The following is a 14,541-nucleotide window of genomic DNA, read 5'->3' on the forward strand; positions in this document are numbered from 1 at the left end:
ATTACGACGCTTCATGAACACAATGAGTGCGAGCGAGACAGACTAATTACAATGACGTATGGCTCGACTCAGTTCTTAAAGAACATTATACTAAAACAAGAATGTTCTATATCACCAATAAGGAATTGTACTTGTATTATGGTCTCACATATGGACATAACTTAAATAAAATGGCCGGTGCATGGTTTTTTATAATAACTAGCTGTTCTCGCGACTTCGTTTTAATTTAGCAAAAAAGATTTTGTTGTAGCCTAAGTTACTCATTTTTACATCAGCTGTCTGTTAGTGAAAGTCCCGTCAAAAGCAGTTCAGCCGTTCCAGAGATTAGCCGGAACAGACAGACAGACAAAAATTGTAAAAAATGTTATTTCGGTATATGTACCGTGTATACATACATAAGCATTTAGTAAAAAGCGGTTATTTTAATATTACAAATAGACACTCCAATTTTAGTATATGTATAGATTCCGATCGAAGAAGGAATAAAGCTAAACAAACTACTAATAGTTCTTGATTAATGATAAATAAATAAATAAATATCGGACAACATCACATACATTACTCTGATTCCAATGTAAGTAGCTAAAGCACTTGTGTTATGAATATCAGAAGTAATAACGGTACCACAAACACCCAATCCAGACCCAAGACAACCTAGAAAGTTAATGAACTTTTTATAGATCGACTCGGCCGGGAATCGAACCCGGAACCTCGGAGTAGGCGTACCCATTAAAACCGGTGTACACACTACTCGACCACGGAGGTCGATTAATATATATATATTATAATACAACACTAGCTTTTTACTTAAATCCATTTTAATTGTACTTTAAGTTACGACATCAAATTTTTTAACCTGTCAGAATTCTGGGAATCTTTACTATGGGGCCCTTATGTAGCCCCAGGGCTGCTGTTCTGCCCTAAATCCGGCTCTGCCTTATATCTACACTATTCCAACCAACACAGGAGAAAAAAGCCAAATAAACAACATTTGACCTTGAATCGACGCGATATCATTGGTCGAGAGCTCGATTAATCTATGATATTCACTATGGGTTGAAAAAATTGCGTTTTGAACGTCGTCGACACTTTTATCGGAACTTTGGAAGTAAAATTAAAGTTTAAATAAATAGTTAAGTGTAATAGTGTTGTATTATAAATAAAGATATTGTAATTTCAGTAGTTCGGGATGGCAAAATAAAATTATGTTGTACCATGATGTTTCAATCTCTCTCTATATTTTTACAATGCCCCAATCATCCAATTATTTTCCTTATGACAGCTCAATCACTTTTAAAATAAGAAATAGTGTTACATGCCAGTTTTAAATGTTATAAAATAATATCAACTAAAGTTGTACAAATTATTGATCAATTAATTACAATAATAATTGTAATAATATGTAATAATAATAATAATGTGACATTATTAATGTTATTATTAATTATGATATCCTATGACGTAGCACCGTATTGAAGGCTAGGGCTAGTCTCGTAACAATATATTAAGGTTTGTTTATCTTTTTTTTTTCCTACTTCCATTGGAATAGACTATGGATATATTCACTTACGAAAACGTGCCCCTCCATGACAAATAATTAACGACGTGCATTAGTATGAGTGACGCTCGTGCTGAGTTGTCTTAGTGTGCGTGAGACGAGGGGTAGAGAGAGCAAAAAAATACAATTTATATTACATCTGTAAGTTTATTTTATTAAAAATGTAGTATTTTGTACGTAAAGTGAAGAGTTGATCTATACAAATGCTTTCATATTTATGTCCATACATCAGAAACGAATAAAAAATAACAGTAAAGGTATTAATTATAAACATTGTTTAGTCGGTTTTTAATAATAAAATAATGCAGATTTTTTTTACTTTGCCTATGATTAAATTTAAATTAATGGTTTAAAAAAAAAAAAAGATACAACATAAACTCGTGATACTCAACACAAGATTATACAGATAATAAAAAAAAACCCTATATATAGTAATTCTTGATTTACAATCAACATAGTGTTGTATATTCATCATAATCTTAATATATAAATATATTTTGTTTTCTTTGTGCATCAGTCACTTGAAAACTCGATCGAACTTCGTTGATCCTTCCCGCTTTTATCATTTAACCGTTAGGGAAACGAACTGTCAACATTATATCGTAAATTAATGTGTCGCAACTTCAGAACAAAGTAACAACCGAATATCTTGCCAAGTTTTCTCACTTCAATAATTCTTAACTGGTAAAATATTATATAAATTTAAATTTCGAATAGGCTATTTGACAATGCGAAAAATAAAGTGTCAATTATTGTAATCAGTATATATTATGAGTTTAAAAATGGTTATTTATTAACGAAAGTTGATAATAACCATTAATTAATTCAAAAATCTATAAATAAAAATGCATTTTTTTAAACGTTTCACGTGACACAAGACGCTCCTGATCCGTCGGGCTTATGATGTCGTCACTCGCTCGATAACCTCGTTTGCTTACTGTATGTGGATTATATATGCCACAGATTACAATACAGGCAAGTGACGTCATCAACCCCATTGCAGCGCCATATTGTCAAAGTAGCGTTTTCGCGCGCTATTTAAATATGGAATTTTTAATTTGATATTATTCAGCAAATATGTACTGGAATTAAAAAAAAAAAAAAACAACTTTTACTGGGTTCCTTGACCTCTACTAAATAATATAAAATGGATTTTATAAACAAGTCAAATAGCCTATTATAGGAACACTTGATCCTCTCTCTCTATCTTCAGCAATTTGACCTTTGTAAGAAGAAGACGGCAACGTTTAACCAATCACCAAACAACCAACTAAACAATGTTTATAGTTTAACACCATAACTGATTTGATTGCAATGAAAAATTTAACTCACATACCTACAACATAATGTTTGTTTGAGAAAATATATACAACAAGTAAGAATCTTAAAAAAAAAAAGTCTTATCCAATATGGTTCAACCAAATTAAAATTCTATAGGTACCTCTTGCACAACTACCTTAAATCCTAAATCATTTATTGGATACATTTTATTGTTGATTACATTCAAACGACCATTACCACCGTTCACAACAATATCCAAATGCTCAAACTCTGTTAGTTGCACTATAGGAGCTGGTATTTCAAAATCAACCGCATTCATATAATCTTCATCGTCCGATATACTATAAGTATCAAAATTGTCTTGGTTCGTTAAACTGAGATTGTCAAAATGTATTTCTGGTCTTGCATCGTCAAACGGCATTTCTGGTAGCGCCATTCTTATACAATTGTGAGTCTGCAGCAGCGAGGGCCAAACAAATACTTCTTCACAATAGGAACATTGTAAGTTCTTAGCACAGTTGGATTCCTTAACGACACCGTGAACTACTTTCAAGTGACGGTTCAAACAGTAATTCGATGAAAGATATTTCCCGCATTTCTGAAAATATAAATAAATTAATTAAAAGTAATACAAGTTTAAAGCCTGTAATTAAACCACTAGTGGGTTAGATCACCACACTACAAAAATACAGACTGGAAGCCTATGTTTTTGTTGATGTTACTAATTTATTTGTTAGAAATAGCCATTAGTGTTTAACAATTTAGTCACAAAAATTAAATTAAATTGTAATCTCGACATACAACAAACAATCAATATTGAATTGAACTAGCACTAGATGAATAGTACGTGCTTGCCTGATGGACCCACAAACTCCAGTAATAATCCAAGTGTTCTATCAACTGGGCAAATTTGGCTGCGGACTACAGAAATAATTCAGCACCTATGAGACCTACTGAATTAGTTTTCATGATTAAACAAGATTAAAATATAGAACGTCATACCTCACATCTGTGTTTAGATATAATAGTTTTCTTTGTTATCGGATCAACCACGGCTTTCTTTAATATCCCCTTAAAATTAAAATGATCAATATTGGGGACTACTGCTCTTTTTTGTTCCTTATTTTCTTGAGATTCGTTGGGAAGTTTTATTTTTTCCAATACTACTTTAGGTTGCAAACAACCTGGCAACTGTTCATTTAACTTATAAGTCGTTTTAAGTATATTATTATTTATTTTAGTTTCTTCGTTTCGCAATTGCGAATTATCTGATGTTTTTAGAAAATGGGTCCACTTGTGCTGCATCATATCCTTTTCGGTCGTGAACTTCTTCAAGCACTCACCGCAAAAATAATAATCTTTATAGCCCGTCGTTACACTATTCTGGAGATCTGGTAATGTGGAGACGTGTTCTTGTATACAATGCTGTTGTTCTGACTTCTCTTTGCAGAAATTACATTTATATGATCCATCTGCATGTTTCAAATACAATTCATTGGAACAATTTTCCGTGTGAAGGAACTTAATATGGTGAGAGACTTCACATTTTGTTTGAAATTGATCCTTGCATATATCGCATATGAAAAACGTACCCAAGTGATCGTAACTATGATCTTTCAAATCCATGTAATTAAAAAATGGTATATTACAAGTTTTACATTCGTACTTCTTAATTATCCTACAAACGTAACGTCTATGTTCTAAATATTTCCTCTTATTAGCCAATAGCAGTCCGCACGAATCACAGTGTAATTTTATATGCACTTTGAAAAATGTCCGATCGATGAAATCTTTAGAACAATAGTGACAAACGTAGCACCTACGCTTTTTATGCTTTTGTTTCATGTGGAGACGCAGGGTATTGTAGTCTTCGAATATCCTCGGACACTTCCTACATCTGTGGTATTCTTTAACTTCATGAATGATAATTTGATCAGAGAATGAAACACGTTTGGGTATCTTATTATGAGATTTATATATAATCATGTGTTTATTTTCCTTATGGTTCTGCAATTTCTTTATGTTTGAATAGGTTTTATCACAAATTTTACACTTCAAACTGTTATAATCACGTAGTGTATTGTTTTTTACCATCTGCTTAAGCTTTTCCAGATCTTCTCGCACCAGTATAACAGAACAAGTTAGAAGCAATTTGTTTGTTTTCGTATTGTTAGTGTTATTATTGGTAACCATTTTTGCCTTTATATCGGGCGCCAATGGATAGCCTAGTTTATTCAAATACGGAGTAATATCTAATCGCTGACATAGAACTAGTGGCACCTTCTCGAAACCGCGAAAATCTGTTTCCGACGAGGAATTATTGTCATCGGACTCGTAGGTGTCTCCTTGTGTCTTGAATAGTTCGGATTTCTTATCATCCACTTTAATAGAATTTGTGAATTTGCCATTGTAACTTTTGGACATTGAAATTAAAAAAAAGGAGGGAAAATTAAATAATAAACACGAAAATTAAAAATATTGATAAAAACTTCAACATCTACCCATGACATACCAAATGCCAAATTAATTATAAAAAAAAAAGAAAGGGATTGCCAGTTGCAAGTACACTTTAAGTTTGGCAAATAAATAATACAGGATTAAAAATAATTTTATTTCATATCTATGTTATATTTGAAAAAAATTAATTCCATTAATTTTAGGGTGTTTATATTTTAACAAGTGAATATGTAATTAAATGATAGTATTATTTTCTCGATTGTCTGAAACATCGTGATTTTATTCTGTATAAATCGATAAAATTATGTGACAGAAATACGTCGTAGAACTATTTTCATACAATTCTAGAATGTAGACACTAGACAGAGTTCGCAGTCTATTGATTAAGATCTACTTGATAAATCGTAAGAAAGAAAATACCGTTAAGATTTATATGACAATATACCAATTCTTATATTCATAATTTTATTCTTAGATGTAAAATGAATTATAGATATATATTTGTCTGTAAGATCTGTAATGAAATAATTAAAAACTTTTTGACGCGGTTATTTAGTTACACAAGTATTTTTATTTGGCTTAAAATGATTGTGACAGTTTTTCGTACTAGATGTTAATTGTTCTAACGGCATAATCCTCGTGTGACAAAAAATACATTTAAAAAGTCAGTATAATTACTATATTTTACTAAAGTTGTCTTTTTTATCAAATAGCTCACTCAAAAAGACCTAATATGAATTAATCTATAAGAGATATTCAAAGCGATATAAATAAGTAATACAAAATGATTCGATGTATCGAGTGAAGAGTTGTCAAACATCCCTAGTGAAAACACGTTCTAAAACCATGTTTTTTTATAAAAAGTAAAGTTAAGTTTTTTTTTATATAATAATTTACATTTTTTTTTATTACATAATATTAAAATTATGTGTTTTGCATAAAACACTTTCAACTTAATAAAATTTTTCACTAAATTCTTTCAACTGAATTCCGAACACGTTTTCAGTATTTTTTTCTGAAGTACCTATTTCGCTATCGGATGTTGGTAATTTAGTACGTAAATCAATTCCCGAAATTAATTAGATAAACATTTCTTATTTTTATACCACGAAGGAAGGTGCCCGAGTGCATAATGTTTCCACCGACGCGCATTCGGAGTTGCCTTCCAGTCATAAACCCGATGTTCAGACGTTTAAAACCACATAAACCATTTAGACAAATATCGACCATTCATAATCAAACAAAGAGCGTTAATACAACGAGTACGAAATTTCAGAAGACGAAATGGATGAATTTTCGTGCGATTTTTACAAAATGGGTGCCTCTGGGAAGTGTAATTTACGTTGGATGGTGCTATATACGTGCAAGTGTAAATTACGAGGTGTCAAAAGTAGAAATAAAATTCTACGAAATGTTCCCTTTTAGAATAACAAGTCGGTTATGGGGACGTTTGGCGGCCTGCGAGCTTCCCGTATCAATACGAAGTCTCGTTTACGGTACGTATGTTAAACTCTTCAATGTTAATTTAAACGACGCAGCTGTGAAAGATCTAACATATTATAAGAGCTTGTCTGAATTTTTCACTCGTCCTTTGCGACCAGGGGCCCGATACATAGCCCCGGCGCCTTGTGTGTCGCCTTGCGACGGTGTCGTCCTAAACTGTGGTCCAGCAGATACCGATAAAATAGAGCAAGTGAAAGGAGTAACCTATAGTCTTGAAGAGTTCTTGGGTGAAAACAAATGGTCCACTAACGAAAATAATTATTATAATTCCTTATTGAAAAATAAAAAGAATATATTGCACCAGTGCATCATTTATTTAGCTCCCGGTGACTACCACAGGTTCCACTCCCCATGCGATTGGACCTCAAACTTCAGACGACATTTCTCCGGCAAATTGCTGTCTGTAAATCCATGGATGGCTCGGTTGATACCGGGTTTGTTCACTGTCAATGAAAGAGCGGTTTACGTTGGAGAATGGAAGCATGGTTTCTTTAGTATGACAGCAGTGGGAGCAACAAACGTTGGCTCAATCGAAATATACAGTGATCCAGAATTGAGAACAAATACCAAAGGAAAGCGCAATCGAATTGAAGAGTTCAAAAATACTGTTTCTTACAAAAAGGGGGAATTATTCGGCCAGTTCAATATGGGCAGTACTATTATATTGCTGTTCGAAGCCCCAGCCGACTTCAAATTTGAGCTGAATGCTGGCGAACGAGTTCTCGTTGGACAGGCCTTAACTATGACGTCGAAGGAGCAAGCTAGATGACCGCTTTACACGGATCTCTTTCACATAGCACAGGCTGCTATTATTTTCTATGTAATTTTGCTAACGCTCTAGCAGCCTTATTGGTAATTGTATTAGTGGTAATTGAAACGGAGATTTTTATAAGACAAAGCGTGTAATAGTGATATTTTAAGTAATCGTTCCATATACGGTAGCTGTATTGTGACAGTATAATTTTTGTTATAAAAAATATAGATGTACGTTTAAACGTTGTATTTTAAATATTTTAAACGATTATGTTGTTAGACAACGAACCACCGAATATATGAAAATACATATACAGTTTGATATTTGTATCGAATGGAAGGTAAATGTAGAATAACGTAGAACTTGGTTTAGATGTTTGTGATTTTTGATATATATAGATTTTTTATTTAATCGAAATAAAAATATTCTATATAACATACTGCTTTAGTGCTTAGAAACTTCCAACTTTACTTTAATTTTATAACGACATAAAATAAAGGCCGACTTAAAGATGTGTTTGCTTCAAATTTGACAATGTCCAATATCAATTAAATTGAAATGGGACCATTTTAGAGCTATGACGAACATGATGGAAGAGAATCGTTCAAATCTGTTAAGATAACAATTACACACAACCAATATAATGATATTCAGAAAAATTGGAAATCTTTTAATTTTTTTTTTTAAGTTTGCTAACCGAGACCATGTCTTTAGTAAAGTGCTTCTTTCAATGTACTTGGTCTCCATACCCAACGGCAAAGCTAATGTGTGAAGGCAGGCCTAAGGTTCATAGAGCATTTGCCCTGAAGGGCTAGCTTATTGCCATATAATTTTCCTAATGAACCTTATAAAATAACTAAACTAAAAGCTGACTAAACACATTTATGTTTAAGTTTAATTTTAAATTCCATATAATGGAACAAAGTTTTTACAATGGTATTTGGTATGTCTTTGAAAAACAACTTAACACCAAAGTTAATTTAAAAATTAATACATTTCTACTTATTGAAATGTATTATGTTTTTTTTTTAATTTATTTTTTGTACTAAGTACATTAATAAAACAGTTTATACAAATGTCGCAGGCAAATAGCTTAACTGGCCATCGAATAAAACGCCCAGCCACTTTACTAAACGGCGCTGTTCAACCAAGCGGCCTGTATGACACTCAGCCAATAGGGCTTTTAGAGTAATCAGCCAGCGCGATATTGTAATATTTAGCATCTAACCAAATAATTATGTTCCAGCCTAAACTATCGATATAAATATTTTTACATCCATAAGAGTCCCTTATTCTATGAAAGGCGGATGTCATTCAGGTCGCTGACTGTATGGCGCACTTTAGTGAAGTGTCTAGACTGTTAAATAATTGACTAATTTAACCAATTAGCTACGACATCTGTAATAAAAATATACAAATTAATCGATTGTAACCAAATTTGGTGCGCAGCAAGCTTGAACCGCAAGGAGAACTCAGGCTGTTTGAGGGGGTTGTATAGAAGTTCTTGAAACATTTTCGTCCCAAAACGAATTCCACGTGGGCAAGTCACGGGCTCAGATACTTCTAGATATTAAAGCGCTTGCGTTGCAAAAACGCGTACCCGGTTATTTTATTTAATGAATCGCTTTTATATATCAACAACTGACTGTATTTAGCTTAACAACGACTAAATAACTGATTATACGAGTTCTTAATAGGTTTCGGTAGTGAAAATAAATTATGAAATTGAGAAATATATTTATATATTCTGATTTTGGGTAATAAAAGTACATTATTTTTTTATTATATGATAACTAAAAGTTGTTATTTTTAGTCTATATATCACGTGACCTAAAACACGAGTCGCTATGTGACGTCATATAGGCAAAAGCTGTCATTTCAATATCATCTGGAACTTTGATAATCAACTATTGTGGAATTTAAATTCTAGTATCTGTACGACTAGACACTATAACAACGAAAGCGATTCTAAATCATTATTTCTCCAAAAAACATCAAATATTTATAGCTGTTAGCGTTGAACGAGGGCCAGTCGTACATACACAACGGTTGTTTTTACCAATATTACGTCACCAAAACGAATTAATGTGTTTTTTAAAAAAAAAAAAATATGCCAAGAAAACGTGTTTATTTTGCCGAAATATATTATTTGTGGGTTTTTATTAGGAAAATCAACATTTTGAAGTACTTTATCAAAAAAATTTAAATGCACCATTGGAACTTAAATTTTTATTTATTAAAACGCTTATAATAACGTCTCGTACATGCGTTTTAGGATTCGTTAGCAATACGATTGATTTCTTAAAGTAACCGGGTAGGCAATATTTTAATGTATATCTGTAAGACGAGTACAAATACTACAATTTATATAAATTTTACAAATAACAGACTACAGGCAGTCCTCGACTTACGTCGTTTCGAGTGACGTCGAACTATGTTTTGACACTATTCCCGAAGCTTACGTCATTTGTTGTTTCGAATTCCGGCACAGGAGAATTCAATTGTCGCGAGGTCAATGTCACAGCAAGAAGAAAAAAACGAAGCAATCTAATACGTCTCGACTTACGCCGTTTCGATTTACGTCGCGTATTTCGAGAACCTAACAGTACGAGGACTGGCCGTATTTAACAGAAATATTTTTAATGACGATGAATCAAAGGGAATTATTTATATTTTAAAAATAATAATGTATTGAATGTTACAATGAAACGATAGGATCTTAGAGAGTCGTGTTTTGTTGGGATTTATACTTTAAATTTTTTTTTACGGTGTGCTGAATTTTGGCGCCATTTTTAATTTTTTTTTATCTGCACTGTGTTGACTGCTCATAATTTGGCAAAAGGCCACCTGTTTTGTGTGGCATTATTTCGAGTACGCAACTTTTTTTTTGTGTACTTGGCAAATGTCGATTGATATAAGGTTAGTTGCCTTTTATAACAAACACTAAAAATGACTGTTTTCGATGTATGCAATCTGTGTCTAATATTAAATATATAAATATAATGTGAAAGTGTTAAGTTATTAATTTATTTTGAGTGTATATATTTTAAACAAGCTGCTCACAAGAACCTGCACATGGTATTCATTGATCTCGAGAAAGCCTATGATAGGGTGCCTCGTGAAGTGTTATGGTGGGCATTGAAAGAGAAAGGTTTGCCTGGGAAGTATGTGGAGTTAGTCCGTGCTATGTACAGGGGATCCTGTACCTACGTCCGATCGTCTGCCGGCAACACTGACCAGTTCAGTGTGGCTGTAGGGTTGCACCAAGGGTCGGCTCTAAGTCCTTACCTCTTCCTGCTGATTATGGACGCTCTAACGGCGAACATACAGGAGGAGGCACCCTGGTGCATGCTTTTTGCCGACGACATTGTACTGGTTGGTGAAGATGGACCTGAGATCCAGAATAGATTGGAAGATTGGCAACAGAAACTGGAGAATGTTGGCTTGAAAATCAGTAGAACGAAGACTGAATACATGTTCTGCGATTTCGGCGGTCTCTCCGGTCCTGAAGCCATAGCGCTTGATGGCGTAGCCCTTCCAGTCTGCTCCGACTTCCGGTATCTCGGTTCACTCATTCAAGGCGATGGCGAAATAGATCGAACGGTAAAGCACAGGATTAACACAGGGTGGATGAAATGGCGGCAGGTTACGGGAACAATTTGTGACCCCCGTATTCCCCTTAGACTTAAGGGGAAGATCTATAAGACCATGATCAGACCTGCTATTCTATATGGATCAGAGTGTTGGGCTATAAAAGGGATGACTGAAAGACAATTGCATGTGGCGGAGATGAGAATGCTGAGAGCAATGTGTGGTGTTACGCGAATGGATAGAGTAAGGAATGAGTACATAAGAGGAAGTTTGAAAGTGGCACCGGTAACCGAGAAGCTATCTGGAAACCGGCTGTCTTGGTATGGGCATGTTATGCGGAGGAATGAGGACCATGTTGTGAGAAAGGTTTTGAGTATGGATGTGGATGGATATAGAGGTAGGGGACGACCCAAGAAACGATGGATGGATTGTGTGAAAGACGATATGGTTAGAAAGAATGTTACTTGTGAGATGACGTCTAACAGAGAAGTATGGAAGAAGAGGACATACTGCGCCGACCCCAAGTAAAATTGGGATAAGGGCAGGAGGATGATGTATATATTTTAAACTTAAATAAATATAATAAAAGTTTTGGCCTATCACTAATTCCATTAGGTGATATATAAAGTTTCATAAGATTTTATACATAAATATGCTGATATAAAGATCGGGAATAATAGTTGCCTGTATACATCTCTCGCTCACACAGTATCGCTGTCTCTTTCTCTCCTCATATATCGCTAATTGTATAGATTTTTTTTATCGAATTGTCTCAAATTTAAAAATAATAAAATGTGTTCACAAATAACGTAACATGTAGACGATACATTGCAAATTTGTTCTTTTAATAGGTTGTAGCCGAGATGGCCCAGAGGTTTGAACGCGTGCATATTAACCGATGATCGCATCAAACGCACGCAGGCGCACCACTGAATTTTCATGTGCTTAATTTTGGTTTATAATTCATCTCGTGCTCGGCGGTGAAGGAAAACATCGTGAGAAAACCTGCACGTGTCTAATTTCAACGAAATTCTGCCACATTTGTATACACCAATCCGCATTGGAGCAGCATGGTGGACCTTCTCCTCAAAAGGAGATAATTCTTAGCCCAGCAGTGGGAAATTTACAGGCTGTTAATGTAATGTAATGTTCACTAATCATCTAAGTTTGTCAAATTTTGTGCTGTCAACACTCGGTAATAAAAGTGTGTAACGACCGAGTGAATTAGGTGTTAAGAGATTTTGAAACAATGTCGTGTGATTTTTTGTGACTCTGGAGAACTGCAAATGTTGAAATTGTGATCTATTTATTGAAAACGTCTTTAAACTTAATAAGAACAAAACCAGTTTATATTTTTAAAATAGTTTAAAATTAATAGGAAACAAATTATTTACGTAATTATTATTAATTGTATATTTTTTCATTTATTACATTTTAAAGCAAAGTTGGAAGGGAGGCCCTCGAATCGTTCTGAAGTCTTTGTCAAAGTCAAAAATCTTTATTCAATATAGAAGTGTTTACACTTGCTTATTGATTGTCCAAAATCTACCACCGGTTCGGAATTTAGCACCTTGGACCTGAGAAGAACCGGCGAAAGAAACTCAGCGGGATATATATATATATATATATTGTTTTTTTTTTGTTTAATGAAATAAATATTTCTATGTAAATGCTTTCTTTTATTTTAGCCTAATTTTATATACATTTAAGAAATAAGTGTATCTGTTAAAAGTAACCGATCTTTACTGAATGCTTATAATTACTGATTTAGCTTATTGCTCATTATTACTTTAATGTGCATTTCACATGATTCCAATGTGTGAGATTCTGTTAATATCCTCTTAATAACGTCTCTCTTTTTAATAAGGATTGTTCTTCAGCTCAAATATGCGTTACTATAATATATAGTTCTCGAGTGGTGGCCATGGACCCAAAGTGGTCCGACGACTTGGTGAATGTCGCGGTAAGCCGCTGGTTGAGGACTGCACAAGACCGATCGTTGTGGCTATCTTTAGGGGAGGCCTATGTCCAGCAGTAGACGTCCAGATTGTCTATATCTAAATCTTATTGTCGTTGATTAGATTTTGAATATTTGACAGTACAAGGCTGAAGTCTGTTAATAACTAATTAAAACTAATAACGCAATAGTAATAATTATACACACACAAGGCGAAATTATTTTCACACAACATAATAGTAATAATCATCTTTATTTGATAAATATAAGTATTACAGTTATTACACCAAGTCGCTTATATCTGCACTAATTACTTATCTTTTTTTTTTTTTATATTCCTACTAATTTGACTAAAACATACTACTAAGGACGAATAAGATAAAATTTAGTAAAAATAAAATTTATAAAAAAAGTAAACAAAAATAAACTTAAATCTATTTAGCATACATTATTTTTATAGCATTTTCTTGCACCGCCGAAAGAATTGTAAATACAACTATGCATATAAATTCAGTGGTGCGTGGGTTTTTTATCGGCAATTGCAGACGCATGTTCTAACCATACAGTCATCGCGGTTGACTTGAATCAATGAAGTAGAAATACCATTGAAAATCAAATGCTTGCCCGCAACAATAGCTTAATTAACACGATAACAATGACAAAACAGAAACGATATTTTTTTATTGTTATTGCCTTTTTTAATACAATTAAATCCAAGTAGTTCGAAATTAATGATTTATTACACAAGCGGTGTGATATTTATACGATTATAATTAGGAATATATTAATAAATTAGAAGTATTGAAATTGGCTATGTCTTAGTTTGATTGTATTTTATTCGTTTTAATGACTTATGTAGCATAATTTAACTAATAATTAGATAATAATACAAAAAAAAAAAACAATTTATTTATTGCCGACCAAATTATCCGCATATTATTATTATTAAATAATGATATAGAAATAAAAATAAAAAAAACACTCTTGTTTCTTTGACAGGGTTTTTCAAGCGAAGCCGAAAATGGAAAAATATCAAAAGATACACGAGAGATTTAAAAAAAAAAAAAGCAATATTTGACAATTGACATAGATGTCGAATTGGCGCGCTATCATTGACATTTGACAATAAACGGAATTTATGTGGGTCGAATTCCACTTGCAGTCAGTAGTTATAACAGTATTATAAATAATTAATAGTCGGGCTAAAAGTCTGACTAATTTTACTATCATCCCAACCGGCGAAGTTCCGTTGTTAAACATTGAGTCACTCTTTTAAATACAAACAAAGTGACTTCATACGAAGATATGTTGAATAACAAAGTTGAACTATTGTATTATTTCGATTTTGTATTACTAAGTTTAAAATTATAAGGGTATCCACATATATCTTAATGTAGCCCTCTGGAGTACCGTCAAATATTAATTTACAATCTACCCTGT

At 33.1% G+C, this 14,541-nt stretch overlaps 2 protein-coding genes across 2 annotated transcripts; one reads left to right on the forward strand and one right to left on the reverse strand.

Annotated features, from left to right (window-relative positions):
• Window positions 1-2,665: 2,665 nt before the first annotated feature.
• On the reverse strand, window positions 2,666-5,338 carry LOC125075218 (zinc finger protein 91-like). The gene is made up of 2 exons (XM_047686910.1): window positions 3,842-5,338; window positions 2,666-3,437 (listed from the first exon to the last, which is right to left on the reverse strand). Exons 1-2 carry the CDS (start codon window positions 5,261-5,263, stop codon window positions 2,982-2,984), a joined length of 1,878 nt encoding a protein of 625 aa, XP_047542866.1. The 5' UTR covers window positions 5,264-5,338; the 3' UTR covers window positions 2,666-2,981.
• Window positions 5,339-6,282: 944 nt separating this feature from the next.
• Window positions 6,283-7,794, forward strand: LOC125075244 (phosphatidylserine decarboxylase proenzyme, mitochondrial). The gene has a single exon (XM_047686942.1). The coding sequence runs from the start codon at window positions 6,429-6,431 to the stop codon at window positions 7,566-7,568; it is 1,140 nt and encodes a 379-aa protein (XP_047542898.1). The 5' UTR covers window positions 6,283-6,428; the 3' UTR covers window positions 7,569-7,794.
• Window positions 7,795-14,541: the final 6,747 nt, after the last annotated feature.

Source organism: Vanessa atalanta, chromosome 30 (genome assembly GCF_905147765.1).
Source record: "Vanessa atalanta chromosome 30, ilVanAtal1.2, whole genome shotgun sequence".
NCBI classification, from domain to species: domain Eukaryota; kingdom Metazoa; phylum Arthropoda; class Insecta; order Lepidoptera; family Nymphalidae; genus Vanessa; species Vanessa atalanta.